Source organism: Nicotiana tabacum, chromosome 10, assembly GCF_000715075.1.
Source record: "Nicotiana tabacum cultivar K326 chromosome 10, ASM71507v2, whole genome shotgun sequence".
In the NCBI taxonomy this organism is placed as follows: Eukaryota; Viridiplantae; Streptophyta; class Magnoliopsida; order Solanales; family Solanaceae; genus Nicotiana; species Nicotiana tabacum.
The window spans coordinates 165,023,932-165,049,417 of record NC_134089.1 but is presented as its reverse complement, the minus strand read 5'-3'; the positions used below and the strand labels follow the sequence as shown (position 1 = coordinate 165,049,417).

General features: G+C 34.6%; 1 protein-coding gene and 1 long non-coding RNA gene across 3 annotated transcripts; one reads left to right on the top strand and one right to left on the bottom strand.

Moving 5' to 3' along the window:
- LOC142164807 (uncharacterized) lies at positions 1-7,769 on the top strand. Its single transcript, XR_012695874.1, has 2 exons — positions 1-1,168; positions 7,093-7,769. It is a non-coding gene; the product is annotated as an uncharacterized LOC142164807 (long non-coding RNA).
- A 7,920-nt stretch (positions 7,770-15,689) lies between these two features.
- On the bottom strand, positions 15,690-20,849 carry LOC107831279 (DEAD-box ATP-dependent RNA helicase 17). 2 transcript variants are annotated; one of them, XM_016659034.2, is made up of 10 exons: positions 20,638-20,849; positions 20,447-20,519; positions 20,209-20,318; positions 19,729-19,872; positions 18,802-18,910; positions 18,360-18,715; positions 18,203-18,276; positions 17,765-18,069; positions 17,175-17,421; positions 15,690-16,380 (listed from the first exon to the last, which is right to left on the bottom strand). In XM_016659034.2, the coding sequence occupies exons 1-10, from the start codon at positions 20,774-20,776 to the stop codon at positions 16,135-16,137; spliced, it is 1,803 nt and encodes a 600-aa protein (XP_016514520.1). In that variant the 5' UTR covers positions 20,777-20,849; the 3' UTR covers positions 15,690-16,134. The 2 variants fall into 2 exon arrangements, with proteins under 2 accessions (XP_016514520.1, XP_016514522.1); XM_016659036.2 differs by having other exon boundaries at positions 19,729-19,834; positions 20,638-20,839.
- Positions 20,850-25,486: the final 4,637 nt, after the last annotated feature.

The following is a 25,486-nucleotide window of genomic DNA, read 5'->3' as shown; positions in this document are numbered from 1 at the left end:
GCAACATCCAAAGTAATGTTTGGTCAAACTTTTTCAAAATGCTTCCAAATGGAGTACCAAACGGGCAAAAATTGCTCGTAATTGCTCACTTTATCTTTGCCCGAAAACTCTTCATGTTCTCGAGCAAAGAGGGGCAGCTATGAGCACCTAATTTTTGCCCCGCATGGAAATAACTCTTAAAAATAGACCAAAAATAATTTTAGTTGATTTTAGGAGCTTTTCTTTATTTAGTTGCATTTCATGCATGTTTAATAATTTAAAATCATGAGAAAAACCATAGAAATTATCACATTTTAATTTCATGCCATCTTAGGTTTAATTTGCACTTTATGAATTAATTACTCATTAATTTGTAGAATTAATACATGAAATTCACACAAAAAATAATTTAGTGATTTTTGAATGCATTTTAGTTAATAAATTTAATCAATTATTAGATAAATCATTAAATAGGTTAATTTTGCAATTTTCAGCTTTATATGTTAGGTTAATTAATTGGTGGCTAAGCACAAAAGGAGGCTGCCTAGTCATAATGAATTTGGGCCTGTCTGAACCCATTTTTCGTTCAACCCAATCCAAGCCCACAACCCATTTGGCCCATATCCATCACCTAATAAAATCATATTTTCCTATTCTAAAAAACGGACCTAGACCTAATCACAAGGGGACCTTCCCTAATTTCCCTTCAGCAGCGGCGTACGTCCCCCTTGCTCCTCCATTCCTTCTACTTTCAAAACATATCAGAAAAACCCTCCCCAAAAATTAGAGACCGAGCAGCTAAGACAAGCTAAGAATAGACCCCCCAGTTGTTCCTTCTTTTTCTTCTGACTAGCTTCATCAACCTGCGCAAAAAAGGGAGGAAGACACGCACACACACGCGTGCGTCGTTTCAACAGTTGTGGTGGATTCTTTTTGTTTATTACCCTTTTTTGGAGATTTTACCTTAAAAACTAAACCAGAAACCGTGGTGCATTTTACACGAGAATGATTATTGAGAAAATAGTGGATTATATGATTTTCTGCTAATTTTAGTAATATTTTTTGATGTTTCTGGTATTTAAAATCAAAGTTGTGAGCTGCCGAGCTGAGTAGTTGTTGAAGTTGCTGCTGAAGTTTAGCTCGATACCGTTAGCTGTTGTTACCTTTTGCTCATTTTCTCTATTTCAAGGTACTATTCACCCCCTCAACTATATAATTTTCACTATCAAAGGAATCTATATGATATAGTTTTGAGCATGTGAAATTATGTGTTGTTCTCATTGGCTAATTTATGTTATCATTAATTCTGCTATGCCGTGATTTCATTGGAGTGTGAAAGAGTTCATAGACCTGGCCATTAATTGTCACATCTGTAAATTTTACGACCAAATTTTTTTCTGGTAATTAGTAAATAAGAGCATGACCAGGACATAATTAATTAAGAGTTGTCCTTGTAATTTTGTTAATATAGTTTTAGATGGATTTTGTTCAAAAGAAAACAAAAAGATTTAATGGTTTAAGTGATTTCTTATATTTCACTAGGTTCTTGTAGGTATTTACGCCAAGTTTAGCATGTATTTCTGGATGCTATATTGGTAAAACATTGATTTGCTTAATAGATTCATGTTGATGCATTTAGATGTAATAAAGAGTTGTGGTCTTTCATTACATCTTTGGCCAAGTGTAATTGATTGATGGCAGAATGCCTAATTTCACTCTTAAAATTGCATTCAGTAAGCTAACCCACATTTCCATAGCTAATTTATTTCTGCACTTCCAAAAACAATTTTCATAGCTATTGAACTCCATATTTCATCCCAGACTTAGGAAGTAATTAATTCTTGAGCGTTGTAGCTTGCTTTTAGGCGCGATTAATTTTAAATCATCTTAACTATGGGTACGGTTTCCGTGGCATAGTCATGATGCCTAATCCAAATTCGGGTGTGCATTTCATGTGACCCGATCATAATAACTTCGAATAATATTAAAATAAACATGTCGCGAATCACGGGTACATTTCATGTAGCGTGTTTTGTTGTGTGTTCCAAAACGGCAAGTGTACGACAATCGTAACTTGTTCAAGAAATAATTTTATAAATCCTAAAAGCAGTTTTAAAATAATTAAAAGCGGTTATAAAGTTAAAGATGCACAATATGTTTTAAAACATGTATTAAATCAGATAATTAGGCCAATTATTAATAGTTTGAGCGACCGTACTAGACCCACGGAACCCGAGAATGCCTAACACCATCTCTCGGGTTAACAAAATTCCTTACCTAGTTTTCTGGTTTCGCAAACTTTTTAAATGAAGTCAATCTTCCTCAATTTGGGATTTAAAAAAAATAAATCGGTGACTTGGGATACCATAATAAATATCCCAAGTGGCGACTCTAAAAATTAAATAAATAATCCGATTTCGAATAATGTCGTTTTAATTGGAAAAAACTCCCTTATATCCCCCCTCCCCCGGGTAAAAAAAGGAGGTGTGATAAACATGGCATCAACAAGGTCTCAATGCTGAAAATGGGATAGTTTTGGTGAGGTTTGACAATGTAATTGGGAAAGATGAGGTGCTGTAGGGAGGGATTTATCATTTTGACAACAAGCCATTCATTGTCAAGGAATGACATAAGGATATGGAGTTTACCAGGGAGGAACTCTATACTGTCCCAATTTGGGTGAAACTACCTGGATTGGATTTCAAGTATTGAGGTCCTAAAGGGCTTATCAAGACATGAAGCATGATAGGCAAGCCTCTTATGGTGGATAAGAATACAAAGAATAAGATAGGTCTCAATTTTGCTAGACTCCTTATAGAAGTAGATGTGGATTCTTCCCTGCCTGACAAGGTGCAATTCAGGAATGAAAAAGGTGCATTGATTGAACAAAGAATCCAATATGACTGGAAGCTAGTACTATGTAAACATTGTCACAAGTATGGTCACTCAGAGGAAGATTGTAGGAGGAAGAAGCAAACAACCCCTCCAAAGCAATAAACTGTTGATCCAGAAGTAAAAGACACAAACAAAGAATAGGGAGAGAATAACCAAGCAGTAGCAGCATCAAGAGTTGAAATCACAAAGCCAGTAGGGGAGAAGGAGTCAATAAAAAAATATAAGAGGACAAATGAATGCAGAAGGATGGGTGACACCTCATAACACAAGGAAGTCTCTTAAGGAACAAATACAACATTCTTCAGCAAGACACAACACTTCAGTGTGCTAAGTGAGAGTAGTACATGCAAACAATCACAAAGTAGACGAGTCTCAAATGGGGGAGGCACTGTCCTATCTCTAAAAGGTCATGGATAGCATGCTAAGATGGAATGTTAGGGGATTTAATGCTCCTAACAAACAAAAGGAGGTAAAACTCCTTTGTACTAATGAAAATATAGATTTAGTAAACTTACTAGAGACTAAGGTAAAAACTAGCAATATGGAGAAAGTAATAAATAATATGTTTGGAGGATGGAAGTACATTACAAATCTGGAGTACCATTATAATGGTAGAGTAGTTGTAGCATGGAGACCTGATTACTATCAAGTCAGGTACATAAGTGGTACTGCCCAAAGCATAACATGTCTAGTTACAGATGTTGTTCTGCAGAAGGAGTTTTATATGACAGTTGTGTACGCTTTTAATATAAGGGAAGAAAGAAGATTTCCAAGAGTGTATTGAAGTGGATTTCCAAGAGTGTATTGATTCTTGTGAACTCATGGAGTTACCATGTGGAGGTTATAGATACACATGAAATGACAAATATGGTGATAATAGAGTTTTTTTTAAAAATTGATAGGGCATTTGTCAATAGAGAGTGGCTGGATAATATTCCAGTGGTCAGGTTGTATATCTAGTGGAGGGAATAAGTGATCATTGTCCACTTAGAATAAAGAAAGATACAGGAGGAGGGAAAAGGGCTAGAGCTTTTAAATTCTGCAATGTATGGGCTTTACACCCTCAGTTTAAAGAGGTTATAACACAAGGTTGGCAGCAACAAGTAGCAGGGTGCAGTATGTTCCAAGTAGTTAAGAAACTGAAGCTACTAAAGAAGGCACTGAAGAAGCTCAATCAATAGCACTTCAGGAATATCTTAACAGAGGCTGAGGAAGATAGGGCAGCTTTAAACCAAGCCCAAAATAGGTTGCATTCTGACCCCTCTAATAAAGTTTTACAAGAACATGAGACAACCATATTCCAGAAATTAAGGAATTTCTCTTATCTAGCTGAAATGTTTCTATTACAAAGGAGCAAAGCAAGCTAGATTAAGATAAGAGATGACAACACTAGGTATTTTTACTCAGTAATCAGACACAAAAGACTGCAACAAACTATCACACAAATCAAGGATCAAAATGGGGAACTAGCAACAGATAATGTAAGCATAGCAAATGTTCTGGTAGACTACTATAAAACTAGCTAGGAAGGAAATAAAGAAGAAGAGCAAAAGCATTTCATAGCTTTATGAAGAATGGGACTACACTGAATGCTATACAGCAGATGGAACTCATACAACCATTCACAGTCAAGGAGGTGAAATAGACTATGTTCAGTATAGATGTGAACAAAAGTTCAGGTCCAGATGGTTATGGTAGTGGTTTCTACAGGGAAGCTTGGAGTATCATTGGTAATGATGTTACAACAGTTATATTGGAATTCATGGAGAATGGAAAATTGTTAAGGCAAGTCAACTCAACAGTAATATCTTTGATCCCCAAAGTTCTAGTACCAGAGTTTGCAAGTCAATTCAGACCAATTTCTTGTTGCATTGCCATATACAAATGCATTTCCAAGATGTTGTGCAAGAGGCTCAAGAAAGCTGTATCAATACTAGTAGCTGAAAATCAGGTAGTTTGTTGAAGGTAGATCTTTGATTCATAATGTCCTTATCTGCCATGACTTACTGTGACACTATAATAGGAAAACATCTCCTAGGTGCCTTATGAAAATTGACTTGAGAAAGGCATATGATATGATCAACTGGGATTTCATAGAGGAAGCTCTGAAAGGATTTGGATTTCCAGATTCATTCACTAAACTAGTGATGACTTGTGTGACTATAACCCAGTTCTCTATTAGAATTAATGGAGAAAACCATGGCTATTTTGAAGGCAAGTGGGGGCTTAGTAAAAGGGAATCCTATCTTACCCCTTTTATTTGTTCTAGTAATGGAATATCTATCAAGGGTTCTTGATAAGATGAGTGATCTCCCTGACTTCAGATATCACCCCATATGTAAAGAACAAAATTAACTCACTTAGTATTTGCAGCCGACTTGATGATTTTCTATAAGGAAATCCAAAATCTATATCTAGAGTGATGGAGGCATTACAACATTTCAGTGATGTTACAGGTTTGGAGGCAAACATAGATAAATCTAGCATATTTGTAGCAGGGATAGATGAGGTGACAAGGCATAATATGCTGAAGATTACTTGGTTCACTTTAGGGACCTTTCCTATAAGGTACCTAGGCCTTCCTCTTACATCAAGGAAATGGAATAAGATGGATTGCAAACAATTAGTTGATAAGATCACAAACAAAATCACAGCTTATACAAGGCAGCTATCATATGCTCGGAGATTCCAAATAATAATGGCAGTACTATTCTCTATATACAACTTCTGGAGTGCTGTATTTATTCTACCTCAAAGTGTGGTAAAACTTGTTGAAAAGAAATGCAGAGACTTCCTATGGGGTGCCACTGAAGACAAAAGGAAGGTTAACCTAGTAGCATGGGAAAGGGTCTGTATTCCTAAACAGTATGGAGGTTTAAACATCAAAAGCTACTGCAAATGGAACATTGCTGCAATAGGTAAACTTCTATGGCAGTTAGCTAGGAAAAAAGACATATTATGGGTCAAATGGGTTAACAGTATATACATAAAGGATAAGAAAAGTATATGGGAACACCAACCACCAGCAGACTGTAGCTGGTATTGGAAAAATTGAACTCTCTTAAGCTTCAAATGGCAGGATGGTATCAAGGAGATAAATACATGATGTCAAAAACAGGAGAATACTCTATGTCTAAGAGCCATTAGCATATGTTGGGGCCTCTATCTAAGACAAGGGAAGTAAAGCTAATATGGAATAATAATGTTTCCTAAACAGAGATTTTTAGTATGGCTGACATGTCAAAACAAATTGCTAACCAAGGAGAGGATGCAGAGAATGTAGTTTAAAGTAGAAGATCACAACTGTTGCTTATGTGACCAGACTCAGGTGGAGACTCAGACTCACCTCTTTGGACAATACAAATGGATAACAGCCCTCAGAGAAAAATTGAGTAGTTGGATGGATATCAAAATTCATAATAATGAAGCTAGTAAGGTAATTAAATGGATCCAAAGAAGAATATGGAGCCAAGTTCAGAAGGAAATAGTAGTTGTTGTATGGGGTGCCATGATGTATTACACTTGCAAGCAAGGAATTGGAAAATATTCAGGAAAGTAAATGTGAGCATAGACTTTGTAAATGAACAAATTAGGAAAGAGATTGTAGACAGATTAGAGATAATGTATAGGGGAAGAAGAGATAGGAAATGTAAAGTTTTGCTTCAGAGAATATGTAAATAGATATGTTGATATACTTGGAGATCTAGAGTCTGTATCTGTTCAGACACTAGAGGCTCATAGGTTGTAAAAATTGTTTTCTGGTTGTAATGGTAATATTTATATTGTTACCAAAAACTCTAACCCTTTTGTGGGAAGCAGCCTCAATCAATTGCGACAACTTCAAGTTAACTCTAACTTGAATACTACACTCCAAAGTACCTAGTACAAATGCTCTAGATAAAGCTGAAAGGTACAACACAAAAGTCCTACTACAATTGAACTAGAATAAAAGAGAGACACTCGGAGCTGGTTCTTCTATCTGGTTCATGTAGCTTCAGGTTCGTACTCTCGAATCACACATGAATTGCTTGCAAAATACCTTGCTATTTTGCTCTCAACTTTTGCTTAACTTCTGCGTTTTTGCATTACCTATAGAAGAGAACAAAGTGATATTTTTTGAGTTAGTAGAATATGATTAACTAGAGTTCTAATGTTATACTCTTCCTTGGTGGAAGAGTTCTAGTTATCTTCAACTTCTAACTCTTTTCCTTATCTTAGGTAGAGTTCTCCTCACTTAAGGAGTCCTGCTCCTTATCAAATATGCAACATTTTTGTTCAGAAGACATCTAGTATAACCATTTATGCTTATCTCCTTCACGCACATGCCTTGTGCTCGAATCTACCCGTGTCTGTGTACACTATGTATGGACCTGGTTCATGCGTGTGTTTCTTTGTCAATCATCAAAACAAACTTACTCAGGCCAACAGACAATAAATCAGTAACAGTAGCAGAGACCAGAAGAAATACCAATATCGTAAGTGTACGGGCCAAAAAATATCTTTGATATAGGCATTGCCACATCAACACCATGATAGCCTTCGCCAGCTGCCATGTGCTATCAGTTGGGTCTCCACAGAGATCCGCCCAGGTCGAAATAGCCTCGAAGCGATAAAGAGTGCGGTCGAAGATTCAGGAAGGATCAAGGTCGTGAAGTCATCGTAGTTCAAGGTCGAGGTCGAGCACCTCAGACAGAGTTATAACAGCTAGTTTTAAGATATGACACAATAGAGAATATTCTAGCGGATATTCTCTGCACCTATACTATTAGAGTTTCTAGGAACATGTTCTCTATAGATAGAAAGAGGCACAATTATAGTGGGGATGAGATTTTTCATTTGTAAAAAGCACATTGACTTTATAGAGAGAATCTGATCCTATCACAAGGATGCAAAAATAACCTTTCTAATAAGATCCTTGTAGCATTTCCACCGAATCCAAGAATAACTTAAGTGTTCAGAGGCTTATCAATCATTCATTAGTGTCAGAGGGAATATCCACAAATCTCACCCTTTTTCGGGTGACTCACACATTTCAATTTACTTAAATATCATTTATTGCTATTTATTATCATTTAATGTCCTACCCATCTTTTGGATTATTGACATTGTTATTGTTGCTTATATTCATTGCCATCTGAACTAATATACAAGTTATTTGTCATTAAGTCAATAGCTTTGTCTTTAGGTTATTATTATTAGCTAAGATTGACTCTTCTATATTAAAATCTAGTTGGTTAAACCAAGATTTATATTTTTGGTCAAACAGTAAAAACCAAAAAATAAAAAGAAAAATAATAGCAATAATCAGTAACAATAGCACGGTATTATAAAAAAAACTGACAGATAGTATGAACATAATCAATTATCTTTCATTATAGGCATTTCCAATTAAATACTAGGATTAAGAAAAGTTTTATTTTGCAAAGAAGTAAAAGAGATCATTTAATATGTTACGTTTTATAACGATGATCTTTGCCATCATCTTACATGCATCTCAACTAATTTATCATATATTCATCCGTATAAATATCATGTAACAATGTTCATTAGAACGGAGACAAATGAGACAAATTAACTTATCCAACGTTTTCTTTAGTAATTTCAAATGATATAATCCTAGAATAATGTCCATCAAATAGTTTTTAATAAACTTTGTTGTTCGAACTCTCTAAAAATATTGTTGGATACATGTCAAATCATTTAAAAATACACTATTTTTACAAGATTCAATATGAACACAATTATATTTTTGAAGAGTCCATACAACATAGTCAATAAAAGACCACGAAAAGGCCTAATCGATGTAGATCAAAGGAGAAGTCCTATCAATCGATTTGGTATGATCAACGCCACCATTAACTACCTAGATAATATGAAGTCTCAGGCACATTATTTCGTGTATAAATTGAAGAATCAAATCAAAACACGATTTTGAATATTTTCGTTTGATGGACCATCTAGTTAGGTATATTTTAAATAGGAATGTATATTATGTAAATATGTGGTGGCCAATGATGAGATATTATTACTATGATAGTGAACATTTGTGCTGAAATTTAATTTTATGTACAGAAAGTTTAGTAGGTACGTGCAATAGATTTCTTGGCAATCACAAGTTTAACAATTTAAGAAGTGTAGTTGTTCGAAGAACTAAAGAATGTTGGCACAGATAATTAATACGAAGATGAAAGCTTGCAATTGAAAGGCAATTGACAACTCTCTAATTAATACTACGTACTATAATATGTCTTCATTAGAAAAATGTTAGTCTAGGATTACAGTCAGACCTCTTTATAACGATAACTCTATATAACAATCATTCATTATAAAAATTAAGTTTTTTTCGTAACCAATTTTTATGTTATGTTATAATATTTGTCCTCTATAACATCACTTCACTATAACAACCAAAACATATCAAAACAAACGAACATGTTATAGAGAGGTTTGACATGTTCTTGTGATTCACATTCATGACAGACTCACTTGACTAAATCTTAGGCAAGCTACTATAACAATGAATCTGATTTATATATCAGATAGTTCCTCTCTGGATGTCATAATTCAATTCGTTTGGCTGGAAAAAATATATATAGTGTAATTATGTGTCATTTTGTAAGCTCATATATTTAAGACTTGAAAATTTTAACTTGGTGCCTCGTACAACTGACACAAAATATATTAAGATTGTGTTTCATAATATATTATAATTTGTGTTCAACATTTTGGGTTTCACAAATTTTATTCGGCAAATATGTGCAATGCTCACACAACTCATGTCAATCATACGAGATACAAAGTAAAATTTTTAAGAGAAGTAGTTTTCAATATAGAAATCTATCCCAATATTATACACATGTAACTCTTACACAATTTGTGTCAATTGTATGAGGTAAAAAGTAAAATTCTCCAAGAGAATTGGTTTGCAATATACGACAATCTATCCCAATGTTATACGCATCGACCAGAATATATTAAAATGACATTACTTATAGTGGAATCAGCCATTGATACTATATTATGATAGACTGCTTCATCATATCTCTTTTGGATGCGAGTTTTTTCTGGGCTTTGCGTGAACACAAAATGCTTTGTACAAAAGCTGCCCTACGTAATGACCCTATGTAATGAGGGGTTCGAGATATGGAACGAATATAGTATAGTTTAAATGGCTTAGAGGTGAGTTAATAAGTTAAACATGAATAAGTTATCAAATATTCCTAACAATTTCTATGATATATGAAATCGGGTTATATTGTATTTGATAGTTGTTAGTCAAAAAACTAACAACTAAGAATATTTACTTCATATTGCAAACTTGCAGAAGAAAAAAATGGCTCATTCTCTTTGAACTAGGCCTCTTATAAGAGACAATGACACTTCTCCCCAAGCAAATATATATACTTAATTATTTACAAATTAAATAGAACTTGTTGAATATAATTGTAAGAGAAGATGAACATTGTACAATGATTGGATACTTATAAACCTAGACCTATCCGTATGAATATACGAAATAAAGGTACTAAAAGAAGATTGCTTTTCTAATCCTGTAAGTGATCTCACTTTCAATTAAACATTTAGACTGCCTTTTCACGTACCTTGACCCCAATAAATTGAATCTGGAGTTGTCTCCCATGATCCCATGTTACTGTTTTATTACACTGAGAAATAAGAAGAAAAGAATGAAATTATTTCTTTAGCTAAAAAAATGATCATAGGAAAATTAGAATGCATGCCCTAGCCTATATATTATGGAATCGTGGAAACAGCCATTAATTCTTGCATTGGAGAAGACTGTATATATAATACCGCCTTAGAATACGATCTTTTCTCGGATCCTGAGCGAACACGAGATGTTTCGTATTTTCCTTTTATGCCCTAACCAAAGAATCGGGGATGACAAGCACTAAAATTCTCATTACAATTTTTAGTAATCATGTTGCTTAGAGTCGTTATTCGTTGTGTCATTAAGAGTAAGAATAATTACTTGATGAGAAGAACAATGAGATCAGTGATCTCGTGGATTAATAAAACATTAGAATGGGAACTTTGACATGCTATTTGAATGATTACATGTTAGGTATGCACATGCTCTCCTCCATATGAAATCTTGTTTGAAAAAGAAAAGCAAAATTATGTAATCATTTGCGCATCTTTTCGAATGAATTGCCTATATATATTGTAATTAAAATTTTAATGATGAGATTATTCTGTTCTTAATTAACTACCTTAAAATATTGACAGTCTTTGAATTTCTTGAATTTATTATTTGGAGGATGTTCAATTATTCATAGACAATCTCAAGACATCACAAATCCACTTGCCGCTTTTAAGTACGAGCCAATTCATACAGCTCTTCTAACGCTTGCTCGAAAAAATTAACTTACATATGGTGTTTATATCAATTTAATAAAATACATGATATACACTGTTATTAGTTAATCGTAATAATTAATAGTATTTTTTTTACTTCACTTTTAGTACTAATTATGATAAATTTATATAATTTGATCAATTCAATCCATTTGATATATACGGCAAACACCGAGTGTGAGATAATTAAGTGAATAAATATATGTCCTCTCCAAACAACTTAAGCTTTTAGCTAGATGGTCAAACAATTTAATATGATATCAGAGTAGGTAGATGTTTTGAATTTGAGTTTTAGCCTTTATTAAAAGAATCTCCACGTATTTAGCGCATGAAAGGGAATTAGGTCCGAATATGGGTGTGTATTGAAGAGATAATTAAGTGAAAAAAAATTTGTCCTCTCTAACAGCTTAAGTTTTTAGGTGAGATGGTCATGTACTTCAACAATGAAAAATAGCGTTATTTTGCACTCATGCATTTAGTTCTTGACCAGACTCCATTTATGAAATTACACTACATTTATTGTTGTTGTTTTTCTATTTAATTCTTGGAATTTTCCACTAAAGCATCTATAGAATATGTTTTACACCTCATTTTGGACCTTTGAACCACGGAATATTCTCTCTCTCTTATTATCCACAGTTAACGAGTGTGATTGACCAACAAGGAATCATCCAACCATACACTTTACTACCGTTGTAATCTAACATGTAAATATAGGCCTCATATATAAGAATTGATCATGGGTAACACAAAATGAGAGAGACCATTAGTAGTGAGTGGAAAGGAGTTTACAAGATTGAATTCTAAAATATATATATATATATATAAAGAGGCGGATCCAGAATTTCAAAAGGATGAGTGCACTGTTGTGAAGAGGAATATTTGAATTTTGAAATTTATATTTGACCGGTTTAACTTTAGTCTCTTACTATGAACTCACTACACTTTTGAAATTATCGGTTCAAAATTATATATTTTTCGAAATTTCACATATATTTATACTCCATGCTGAAAACAAGACCATTCGGAGTGAGATTTGAACCGTTAATTTCACTTGTAAAGGTGCACCCACCCAATAACAATTACACTACAGAAGTCTTTAAGCATGGGTATACACATATATTTAAGTAATTTTGAAAAAATATAACATTATTATATATGATTTAGGGAAAGGAGTATGGGTTCACATGAACCCATATCGCTTAAGTTGGATATGGCCCCTCTCTCTATATATTTATAACGTTGAAGATTTGGATTAAGTCAAATCTGTGAACTCATGATAGGATCCACCACTAATGGAGTTGGAAGTTAGTCGTAATCAAGAGCAGGACCATGGGATGCGAAAGGTGCATTCGAATTCCGTTTGTCAAAAAATTACACTGTATATATAATATTGTAAATGTTGATCGGGGCAAAGAAAAAAGGACCAATAAAATAGGAACTCTTTTTGGGGTTGGGTGGGGGGGCAACATCCAGGTGATTCAACTACATCTCTTAGCTGGGAAATGAAAGGAAAGTAGTGGTATGTCATCCACTAAGGAAGGAAAAGAAAGAGAAGGGAGGGGGCACATTAACATTATTATGTTAGCTGCATAGGGGTGGGGGCTCCCATTTTTATTGCACCATTATAAGGTGGGGTTCCATCAATTTTCCTCCACTCTGTCTTTCCAAATTTTGAGATAAAAGCAATTTTTACTCAAATCTTTTCTCTACTTATTGTTTTTCCTTCTCACCCTTCTATTCTCTTGAATTTCATTTCCCTTGTCCTATACTTGCATCCTTGCTCAAAACTCAACTAGTCAAATGTGTAGGCCATAAATTTTTAAGGGGGAACGGTCAGAGGATTCGTCGTAAACGGGAGATGCTTTATGCGCCAGACTGCTCTTTATATAGTGAATAGTTTGAAGTGTTTGCTAATGGTATACGATAGGTAGAATATATCAATTGATTTAACTTTTAAGCCATGCGCACAGACAATATAAACAATTTTACAATTTCAGTACAATTTGATTAATTATAACAAGTTCTAACTCTATTTTTTATATTATTTTTTTGGTTTCCCACCCGGTGTTTATCTGCATTGGGGCCGACTAAATCTGGAGTTGCCCCGGAAGAGGTAAAACGCTCTTAATGTGGTGGTGGAAAAGTATATACATTATTAATGCACAAAATAGTTAAATTTTATTCCATCAACAGCAAACCAATTGTATAAGATTAATGTGTAAAGACAAGGAATAATATTTATATACAAAAAGGGACAGAATGTGTGAAAGTAAAGAGGGGAAAAACAGAAGACTAAATTGACGGCAATAAACAAGGGCATGGCCAGAAGGGAACTTTTCCAAATATTATATACTTTTATCATGCAAAGAGTCGGCTGTGTTGCTTGTTAATGGTCAAAATTCATATAGCTCTACTAAAATAAAATTCCCATATTGCATTTAACACCGACAGCACCTAAACAAAATACTCTGTTTCACTTGTTCCCCTGACTCCTTTCTCAACACTTTCCTCTTTCCTCCTATTATTGCCCTCCACGTGGGGGTGGGGGGTGGGGGTGGGGGGGGGGTTGTAGAGCTGTAGGATTATCGTGGAAAATCTCCCTCCTAGAGAAATATTAGTGCCGTTATACAAAGCTCAATTCAAGTTGTGAGGTGAAATAAAGGTGTGTGTGTGTGTGATATAGAGTAAAATAAAGAATGATATTCCTTGTAATCTATGTCATTAGCAATAAAGAATGTGTTATTATTGTTATAAGCATAGAGCTTGAGCAACTAAAATGTGAATTAGGAACCAGCAAAATATCAGCTAGACTTGCCTTAAGTTTTGAAAATATGTTTGGGTACACAATTATAGTTTTGGCTTAGAAGAGCCAATTCGTAGGCATGATGACTATATTTTGTACAATGACGAAAATAATGATTAACAAAAGGTCCTATCAGATGGAGTATTAAAACTTTAAAAAAAAGAAGAAGAAAAGACTGTATTCCAGAAATTACATATAAATAGAGAAAAATAGTGTATGTTATTTTGATGAGAACATAAAAACAAAATACTCTGTTTCACTTGTATAAAAGACTTGATTCATACCATTAACACAATACTCGTATTGAAACACTTATGCACTAAGTTCGTCAGTTCACTTCGATTGCAAAGACCATCTCTTTTTATGCACGTGTCTCAGTAATATAAATCTAAATATTTTAACTCATTTGATTTTGAGGGTTTTCCGAAAACAGTCTTTTCGCTTTTTTAAGGCAAGGGTAAGGTCTGCGTACACTTTATCCTCCCCAAACCTCACTTATGGGACTACACTAGGTTTGTTGTTGTTGTTATTATTGATTGAGAGGAAGATTTAAGATTAACCATTAAGTACAGTAACAATGAAATTTTGTAACATATACGTGAAAAAACTAATCAAGAAATACACTTAGAGGGTACATGGGATTTTTCTTAAAGCAATGAACACCAAAAAGTTTAATTTTATTAGCTGGATGTCATTGTCTGCTGTGTGCGTATTTGGCCTAGTGAAAGAAACCACATTGACTTAACTATATATGTTACATCTCTTCATTCCTCTTTGTAATTTTCAGCATATCCCTCGAAGGGAGTTGGAGTTGGAAAACGAGATATACTAGAGAAGTAGCCAAGCAAACATGAGGAGTTTAAGTGGGCCAAGTCACGAGTGCATGGCCTGCTAATTAATGGACAAAGGCCTACCACATTTATGGGCCCATTAGCACTCAAGGGTGTTCTAGTAATTAATGAAATGGATAACTATGAGGTCTCATATTCAAATCTCATCTGTCCAAACTTTGGTAATTGTCAGCAGATACCCTATGAAAATAGTCGAAGTCGCGCAAGCTAATACGGGCAGCATGATTATAAAAAAGTACTAGGTGATTTCTTCTCATTTATCTAAGCCGTGTACTTGTACTGATGGAAGGTAGCAAGTAACCCGTAAAACTAATTGAAGCCACGCAAACTGATCCGGGCACCACGATCATCGCCTATTAGGAAGATCTCTAACATTCACGTGACGTGGGTGGATCCACACCTCATTGCTTTTTATGGACTTCCAACCGTCAACGCGTAGCTTTGATATAGACTCGCACGGCTAGGACCCATGGGCCTCAACTCTTGTGTTAGTTGCCTGACTCTCAGCTCGTACGGGTTAAGGCCCTATGGCCCACTACATTAAGGCCGTTTTGTCATAACTCTCAACAATAATTCACACTAACTGATAAGAGATGATAAATCTTGAAATATTAAAGGAAAAGGGATAAATAGGGTTCATATAGTACATGTACTTTCCTCATAAAATTTATACTCTCCATAAAATAAGCAAAGAGAAGAATTCTAAAACACCAATAAACTAAATTAAACCAAACGAAACCATACCTAGACCAGCAAACTGGAACCGTGAAATTTCCAGACTATTGGTTAATCTGCTAAATTGATTTCATTTTTGGTTTTAGGCATAAAACGGACTCAATCCATGCACACAACTAATAAATACAGATGTACTATTAGTGCTTCAATTTTAGTTCTTGAAAATCTTGGGTACAAAGCTTCCTAGAGTATACAAAAATTTTCCTAGTATAATTAAAATGCTAATCTGCGCGTCTTAAATATAACTGATACATTCTCAACAGAAAGAGCATATGTTTGCAAGCTGCTAGCACTATCTCACGGTCAATGCAAATAGTACTCGCTTTAACTTGCTCAGCAAAACTGAATACACGAGCTCGCCCGTCTACTTGATCCAGCGGCAGAGAGGCAGGACAACTGAAGATGCTAGACAGAAACATCTTGTGTACATATCCTACCCAATATCTCAAGGTTATCTCAAGGACAACAAAAGTTTCACATCCTCAATGCTCATCATCTTTTAGAAACTTTCCTCTTTTTCGATACGTTGTTATGTTTCTGATCTCTCATCCTCTTCTTTGATTGTTTTTGGAGCGATTTATTAACCAAAGATGGTTGTTCCTTCAATGCAAAACTTCTTGCTACATGCCCCAAGTGAAGTTTCTTCACCATAAAAATCCCTTTAAGTTCACCACGATGGGCAGTGTATGCACGAACCCATGAGCAAAATGCATTTTGTGCCATTTTCTTCATTTTTAGCTGACAACATCAACGAGGCAATCCATCATTTGAAGCATATGAAAATTTATTCCGTCTTACTTAAGTATTACTATTGTTGAGTTACTCGACCAAAGCAATTTTCAGATACAACTAATGAATTATCAGCTTTCTAATCATTAAAAAGGGCATTATAATTTACAATTATAAATTAATAGCATGTGAAACCATCAAATGTTGACCATCATCCAAAAGTGTTGCAATCCCATCAGAATGTGGGCAATTCTCACAAATAAATTTTAAGACCAGGATCATACTGAGCTAAAGGAAGATAAATGGAGGCAAATCAAATATCCAATAGAGCTCTAAATCGTCAACCAAAGGAAGCCTATTTCAGTATAACTATTTACAGCATTCAGATAATTTGCACAAACAAAAAAAAGAGAAGCAGATACCCACATAGTAGAATATATTGTACAAGCTTAACCCTCACTTCACCCTACAGAGACCAAGTTCCAAGAGATCATTTATGCCAAATAGGCGTTTTAAGTTATTTTTTCAACCTTAGACTTCCTTAGGTTAACTTGAAGTTGTAATGCCAACTAGCAATATCACAACATAGAAAAGGATAACCAGAAGGATGAAAACAATAGAATTTAAGATTTTTCTTTTTTAAAATCTCATAGAAACTAAGAAACTGGACTCCCAACTGCAGATAGGTACGTCAAAATGAAATGAAATGCAAGCTCTGCTGACCATGTTGATGAGATTTGTAACTATGCAAGAAGCAAAAAATAAAATCAGCAATTCAACATAAATAAGACCAATTCTCATACCTCTGATGAAATAAAGGATTCCAATGCTCTCTGTAGAGAAACAACCCATGGATGCGTGTCTACTGAAACAAAATTCTTCGGGTGGTACTTGATACCAGACAATGGAAAGCTATCCAAAAGTTTCTGAAGGGGATACTCTGTTAGAGTCACCCCATGTTTCTCCAAGCCATGCAAGTAATCAGTTTCAACTGGCTGTAGGAACAATAAAGAATCGCCCTTTTCACCTATGCGGGCAGTTCTTCCTACCCTGCATTATGATGTAACTAACATCAAACCACGAATTCAGAATAAGCACACCACTCAAATTTGCAAAACAAATTATTGAGGTGTAGATGTGTGTTCAATTACTCCAGACTTGGTAGTGCTTCTGGCTTAAGGAAATTTGAATTCTTTGATGGCACTAGGAAACTTGGGGTCCCTGGCAAAGGGTGAAAGAAATATGTGCAACCACAAAAAGGCGTACACAAAGGATATGTCACCTTTTAAGTCAGAAAAGTGAAGCTTTTTCAGGACCGAACGTGAACTAATTTTCCAATGTTTTTAAATCGAAAAATTTTAAAAGGAAAGAAAGAGGGAGAGAGAGAGTTCACCGGTGCACATATTCAGTCGCCTCTCCTGGAGGATCATACTGTATAATACACCTAACTTTTGGAAAGTCCAAGCCCCTAGCAGCAACATCACTGGACAGCAGAAGTGCTGATTTTTCTGTTTTAAAAGCATTGAATGTAGTTCTTCGGTCCTCGTGATTCATATTCCCATGTAACCGAAGTGTGTTGCATTTCAAAAACAGTTGTTTGTCTTCAATATCTGATTGCCGATGAGGGAGCAACTGAAATCCGCTCACCAATGAGTAATGAAAATCTACAGCATCACATGTTGAAAAAAACACCACAACCTGTACCAGGTACAAATGTAGAATATGCTCAACTTCTGACGGTAAAACATGCTCAAGCTTGATGCCAGTGAATGACATAACTAACATTTTTACAAGTCAAAATTGCTTGTTTGGCACTAAAGAACTGCCTTACCTTCTGGGAAGGCTCCTTCTCAAACAGATGTTTCAGAATTGCAAGAAGCACTACAAGCCGAGAACCACAGGGAACTGTGAATAGAACACCATAAGAATAATACGATCATACAGCAAGTAATCAGGGTAATATACGAATATATACTTCCTAATCATACCTTTTATATATCGCTGAAGTAACTGAGTCGGAAGCTTATATTCCTCAGTTGAAGAACTCAGTAGTTTGCCATCTTTTCCTAATATATCCTTCCCATTAAATTCCATTGGTTCCATGTCTTGCTGAGTTAAATGTAGCTCTGTTTTCTGGTCAAGCCCAACCATCACTGGGTTATCTAAACTAATTTTAGCGAGCTCGTTTACTTTCTCATTTAATGTAGCTGATAACAGCAAATTTTGCCTCTGAACCTCAGAAATCTGTGAAGTTGTGTTATCCTTGCCAGCAGATTTCTGTGGTTTAGAGCCCAGAATATTAAGTATATCTTCAATCTCTTTACCATATCCAAGTTCCAGAATTCTACAAAAGCATACATGCAATTGAGGGGTTAAGGATATGAATTTAGTAAAAGAGCATGTCCATTGGGAGATAAAGCATAGACATACCTGTCTGCTTCATCAAAAATTATCCAGCGCAGGTTCGTGTACAAGAATGATGATGTGTTTTTTAGGTGATCCAAAAGACGTCCAGGAGTTGCAACAAGAATAGATATACCTTGAAATGAGCATTATGATGAGGCTTTTGAAATGCTGCCAAATCAAGATGAGAAAAACTCTCCAGTAGTATTACTACAGAGAACGCTGATTAATATTATACACTATACAGCAATACCCCAAAAGGATAATAGTGGCACGACGGGCTAAGTACTCGGTGTAGAGAGCATAGAGCAGAAAGAGTAGGTAGCACTTAGCTCAGAGCAGAGCAAATAACTCATAGGACGAAGAGTGGGCCTGGAGCCAAGAGAGTGGCTCACTAGATTTACAAGTGTGAAAACAGATTTGTAAGATTTGGCGCTACGCCACTACCATATGAAAGAATTTAAAAATCCACCCTAAAACATAAAAGCAAAGACTAATGTAGTTTAGAATCATCGTAAATCCATCTGTAACCCTTGTATTATGCAACATTGTATATCTTTAAGAAGAATAAAATGCGTGCAATCTGGTGCTGGTCCAAAAGGAAATCCTAGCACCCACTATGGAGCTGTCAACTTATCAGCACCAATTTCAGCATATTTAAGTAAAAAGCTAGAATAAAAGCAACATGAAAAAGCTTTCTACTATAGCAAGACACCTGACTTTAAGTTATAAAAGTAACTCAGACCAGAGGTCAGGATGCAAAAACATGTACTACCAACATTATACAAAACACTGAAAATATTGAGAAAGTCCTCCGTTACTGTAGCTAACAAATGCGGGGCAATATAGGCAATCTAATTTGGAAAAAACAGACAAGGAGAAGTTTTGTCTAAAAGCAAAACACTACTTTCATTTACAAGGACAACGAATAAAAAGGGGATAAAATGCACCGACCTTTTCGCAATCTTGCTTTCTCTTTGTTCCTGTTTTCCCCTCCCATAATATAGCCAGGAACAATCCAGTGAAAACGGTGCAACAACTTTTGCAAGATCTCATACACCTGCATGCATAATTCGTGTGTTGGCACAAGAACCAACGCTATCCCAAATACCTCAGTTAAATTGATTTAAATCACCAAAATTTACAAACACTTGCTTTAGCCTATATACAATCACAACTATTCTAATAATGAGAAAGATGATTAAAGTGTAATGAAGTTTTTACACAATCAGTGTAATTTAAATTAACCTGTTATAACAAGTTACTTGCCATTTATTCTAGGTTACAAATCAATGTTTTTAAATAGAGTCACCTACAATTACTTTTAAGTAACCTAATTGTGTAAATACTTTTACATCGTCGGTGCATAGAATTTAAGTTCTAATGAGAATCACATTTTTATTTTCAGATTCGATAAGCAAATATTACACGTACCAAAAGTACCATCGGTTCGCTGAATCCTGGGATCAGACTTCTGCAACTGGTGAATGACTGGAGCCAAATAAGCTACAGTTTTCCCCGTTCCAGTAGCTGCATTCACTAGCCTGTCACCATTCATTAACATTAATCCAAAAAATAAATTCTAATATTAAAAAACAGAAAACTTGAAATCGAAATACAAGCACATCCATAATATAATAGAATAAAAACAATCAAAGAGTAGGGAAATTACACGTGTCGACCGGATAGGACAACAGGAATTGCTTGAGCCTGAACAAGTGTTGGAGCCTCGAATCCAAGCCTCTCTGTTGTCAAATTTACATTAAAAATGAAGCCTAAAATATATTTTTTTAAATAACTTTCGAAAATTAACACGAAAAATATGCAATTTTTAATAATTCCAGCTAGAATATATATATAAACCTTTGAGCTGGTCGCATAAGGTAGGGTGAAGACCGAGACTTTGGAAAGAGCAAGAAGCGAAAACCTCTGAATTACTGTTTTTGTTGTTGTTGCTGTTCTCAATCTTTTGCTTTTTCCTCTTGTTAACGTTTAGCTCCATTTTTTCTTCAGTTTCAGTTTAGAAGCGCTGGGTATTGTGTAGGGTTTTAGTATTCATTCAACTGAAAAAAGACATTGTTTTGCTTACAGGTTGATAATTGGAACTAGTGGGCTTCGTTCGATTTTCATTTTAGGGCCGCAGGTTGTCCGGAATACATTTTGGGCCGAGTATTAATGTTCCGTAAAAATTGCATGGGGTATCCTATTTGGTTGTTCCTTTTTAACCTGTACTCGCTTTGTTTTTTATTTGCATTCGTATATATTTTTTTATTAAAAATATTTTAAAAAGACAATTTTTCCCTTCTTTAGTCTCTCCAAGTATACGGCATATTGTTTTTTGTCTCTGTCTCTCTCCCCTTCTTCGCGTTTTTTGATTTGTTCTTCTCTGAAATCAAACGGTTTTCGTCATTGCATTCTTCTTGATTTTGCGACTGTTTATTCCCCAACAACATTACATATAATCACAAGTACAATTTTAATGGTTGCTTTTGTACATTGCATTAACTTTGTATGGAATTTTATTTTATTATTAGTTTTATAATTTAATTTCTGAGTTTTTTGTTGATAGTCATCTTAGTTGAATCATTTTCTTTTTTCATTTGTGGTAAAATAGTTTCCTCGGTTTCACTTTGATTAGTGTGTTAGTTTTGTAGGTTTTACTTTTACGATTGTGTTTTTAGGTTTTTTTGTAACTTTGTTTGTGTTTTTTATGAAAATTCTATATATTCTTCAGTGATTTTTGGAGACGTGAAAATTTTAAAATTTTTGAGAGTTAAATAGATGATGCTATTAAAGTGTGAAGTTTATAATACTTCAAGGATAACTTAATTCTAAAAGCTGAAGTTTTGTTTTCTATTTTGTATAAGTAAATTATGTTTTGCGTGCAGTTTTTGTTATATTTTTGATGAACTTCAGCATTATTAAGGTTGAATTTGTGTTCTGTATTTGTAAAAACTACAACATATTTTGGTTGAAGTTTTTGTTTTGTAATTGCTGAACTTCAGTATTCTTTAGAGCTAAAGTTTTGTTTTGTATTTGCTGAACTTCAGCATTCTTAGAGCTGAAGTTGTATTCTGTCTTTTTTTGAAGTTAGATGGTTTTAAAATATAACTTAATCCAAATTGTGCTGAAGTTTTAACTGATTTTTTTATAATGTTCTGAAGTTATTTTTCCTACCTTTATTTTTTTTTAACATATGGCATCTACGAAATCCAAATCAGCTACAAATCCTAAAGCACCTAGAATACGTAAAGCTCCTTCAGTCCCTGTTATTGTACCTACAAAACCAGGGGAGAGATATTATGAGTTTGGAGATTGGTTTCATTGTCGTGCTTACTGGAAGAGAAACCATGACTTGAAGCGTTTAATTGCAACTTTTTGACTCCTGCACAATAAGAGAAGCTGAATAATGGTACACTTCGATATATTATGGCTATGGAGAATTTTTATTGCATCATGAAGTTGGCTCATTGTTTGATTCTTTCGCACGTATTCACTAATGATCGAGATTCCATTAGTTCCAAGATTTTTGGTTGTGATGTATCCTTCAGCCTTGAAGACTTTCACATTATGTGCGGTTTGAGGATAATGTTGAAAAACCAATTAAACGAGGCAGTAAAATTTTGAAGCACTATTTTGGTAAGTCTAAGGGTATGACCTTGAAGGACATTCGAGAGTGTATGACCCGGAATAAAATTAAAAAGGATGATGTGAATTTCAAACATGTATGCGAAAGTGATAAAGATGATGTGAAAGCTTATGGAAATTCTTGTTGTGAAGTCTATTTTGTTTGGAAGAAAGAATGAATCAACTGTGTTGGAGGAGTATGCAGCTATTGTTGAAGACGATCATGCTTGTGCTGATTATCTTTGGGGTAATTCATCTTATGAGAAGCTCGTTACCTCAATGAAACATGCTTTGGACAAGTAGGATAAAAATAATCCAATTGGGTATATTGTAGGTGGATTTCCATATCCATTATATGTTTGGTTTTATGAGCGTTTCCCAGATATTCGGGATAAATATTTAAAAGAGGATGACTTCCTTGATGCTCCTCAGGTTCCCAGGATGTTACGTTATATATTTTTGGGAGAGCCTAAATTTAAGAAAACTTCATGAAGATTACTTCAGTAATCATGGTATAAGTTAATGTTCTTTATTTTTTCTTTTTTTTTCTTGTAGTTTTGTTAATATATTGACGTATTAGTTTTATTTTATTTTTTATAAAAATACTTTTTTTGTATTAAACAGAAATATCGGACATTTAGGATATTGGATATAATTCTCATCGAAGAGGAATTGAATTCAATGCCTTTAATTGGATAATTACCATACAACCATATTCGTTCAAAGTACCGAATCTAGTTCCTTCAACTGGTGAATAACCACCTAGTCGGAGTCGTTCAAAAGAAACCAATCGAGCTCCTGTAATTGGAGAATCACCTCGTACCCAGAGTCGTTCTGACTGTTCTACAACGCGTTTGACAATAAATTAGTCAACACAATATGCCATGTAAGTTTCGAGGTGAAGTTTTTGTTCTGTATTTTGTAAAACTACAACATATTTTGTCTGCAGATTTTGTTCTGTTTGTGATGAACTTCAGCATTCTAGTAGCTGAAGTTTTGCTTTGTATTTTGTAAAGTAAAATATATTTTGTCTGCGGTTTTTGTTTTGTTTTTGATGAACTTCAAAATTCTTGGAGTTGAAGTTGTGTTTTGTATTTGTAAAACTACAGCTTGTTTTAGTTGAAGTTTTTGTTCTATATTTGCTGAACTTCAGTATTCTTAGAGCTGAAGTTGTGTTCTGTATTTGCTGAACTTAGCATTCTTAGTGCTGAAGTTTTGTTTTGTGTTTCTATATTCTGAAATTTTTGTGTTGTTTCTATTTCTATACTAGAGGGGAATGAGGGAGGTTAAAATCCATACAGAAGAAGAAAGGTGCATGATCACAAAAAAAGTTGTTGAAGAGTTTCAACAGGATGAGCAATCTGCTATTGTGGATGAGGTTTTGAAAAAAGTCAAGGTAATCTTATTTATAGAGAAGTCTTTTTTTCTTGCTAATGTTCTTCTTTTATTCAGATTAATCATTGTTAGTAATTTTTTATAGGAATATTTTGATGAGAAGTTTAAAAAGTTGTTTAAGATTATTAACAAATCAAAAGAAATAGATGATGGCGATGCAGATTTTGATTTCATGAACTATCGACAATATGATAGGATGAACGACTCGTTCGAACCTCTATCGAATATTAATGTTGCACTGCATAAAGTTGCAGATGAAAATGTAACAGGTGAGGAAGCAGCTCTTGAAGGCGACATTCAAGTATTCGAAGAAGTTCAATGTGTTGAACGGCAAGTTGAAGTGGAATGTTCTAGTGTGGATAGACTGAGCAAAGTTGATGGATATGATGAATAGTTATCAACCGAGAATGTAGGAAGCAAGAATGGTGCAGATGATGAAGTTGTCGGTACTGAAGAACATGTACCGACTTGTGCTTTGGGTAGTCATATTGCAAAAGGGAATGTGTGTGCGGATGGAGATCATGAATCTGTTGGTACTGAAGAATAGACACCGAGTGATGTGGGTACTCCTATTGGGAAAGGTAGTCCGTTTGCGAAGCAATAGCTATTTGCCAAGAAATTTTAGGTGTAGAGACACATGAAGTTGTCACTATAGGTATAAATCTCTCTCTCTCTCTCTCTCTCTCTCTATATATATATATATATATATATATATATATATATATATATATATATATATATATATATATATAAGGTCGGCAGAATTGATTTCCCCCTATGAATATGTAGTGGAAGTTGAAAATAGTGGTACTTCAATTGATACAACTCAAAAACTCTGTGATGATGCTACATTCCATGAAGATGGAGTCGGGAAAATCCTTCCGCAGAATAATCCAATGTTTCTCGACAATGTTGCATCATTGAATGAAGCTGGAGCTGCAGAGATCGACAAAGGTATACAGTCTGGCGATACCGCAATGGAAGACAAACGTCAAGGTATTTCGGGTTTCAAGAAAACATTCGAGTTTGAGTTCGAGGTTTTTCGGGTTCTAGGCTCGTTCGTGGTTTGATTCGCAATTCCCATTGGGGTTTCGAGTTGCTTTTTGCTATTGTTTCGAATTTTTTGGTCAAGCTTTGTTCGCCAGCCTTCTTTTGTACATTTGAACAGAAATTTAATGGAAGAAGTTTGTTCATCTAAGGTCCAACCCTTTTCCTTTATCTTTACTTTATTGTTATAAAAAAGGCTAGAATATTGATGATTTTAAACATGATGCTGACCCATTGTCTTCTAGTTCTTATGGGTTCAATTTAGTGTTGAAGTTATTAGAAATTTTGGGAGTATTATATGAAGTGATAAAATCGATTTTGATATAAATTCTATTTATAGTTATTCTTAATTGCCTCCTAGTCTTGCTTCGATCATAATTATGAAATGAGATTTTGACTAGTTGGAAAATGTTTGTATGAGTAAAGTTTTCAAATAGCATTAATTTCAAGTTGTTATTAAAGTTTTATTCTCGTTTCTGTAGATTCGTTCTCCTTCATAGTCTTTTTTTGGATCTCTACTAAAATTTAATTTTGTAACGACCTGACCAGTCATTTTAAGCTCTAGCACGTTGTTCAGCAGTTTGAGGCTATGAACAGCTTCACTTCAGGTATTATGGCTTATACGCATGGTCAAAATTAGATT

Excerpts from the sequence above, each read along its gene's own strand:
- LOC107831279 (XM_016659034.2), bottom strand. The coding sequence starts at position 20,776 with ATGGAGCTAAACGTTAACAAGAGGAAAAAGCAAAAGATTGAGAACAGC. Across the intron at positions 19,873-20,208 it reads GCGAACCGATGGTACTTTTG|CGTTGGTTCTTGTGCCAACA; the intron begins GTACGTGTAATA and ends TATTTGGGATAG. Across the intron at positions 18,277-18,359 it reads ACTTCAGCGATATATAAAAG|TTCCCTGTGGTTCTCGGCTT; the intron begins GTATGATTAGGA and ends TTCTATTCACAG.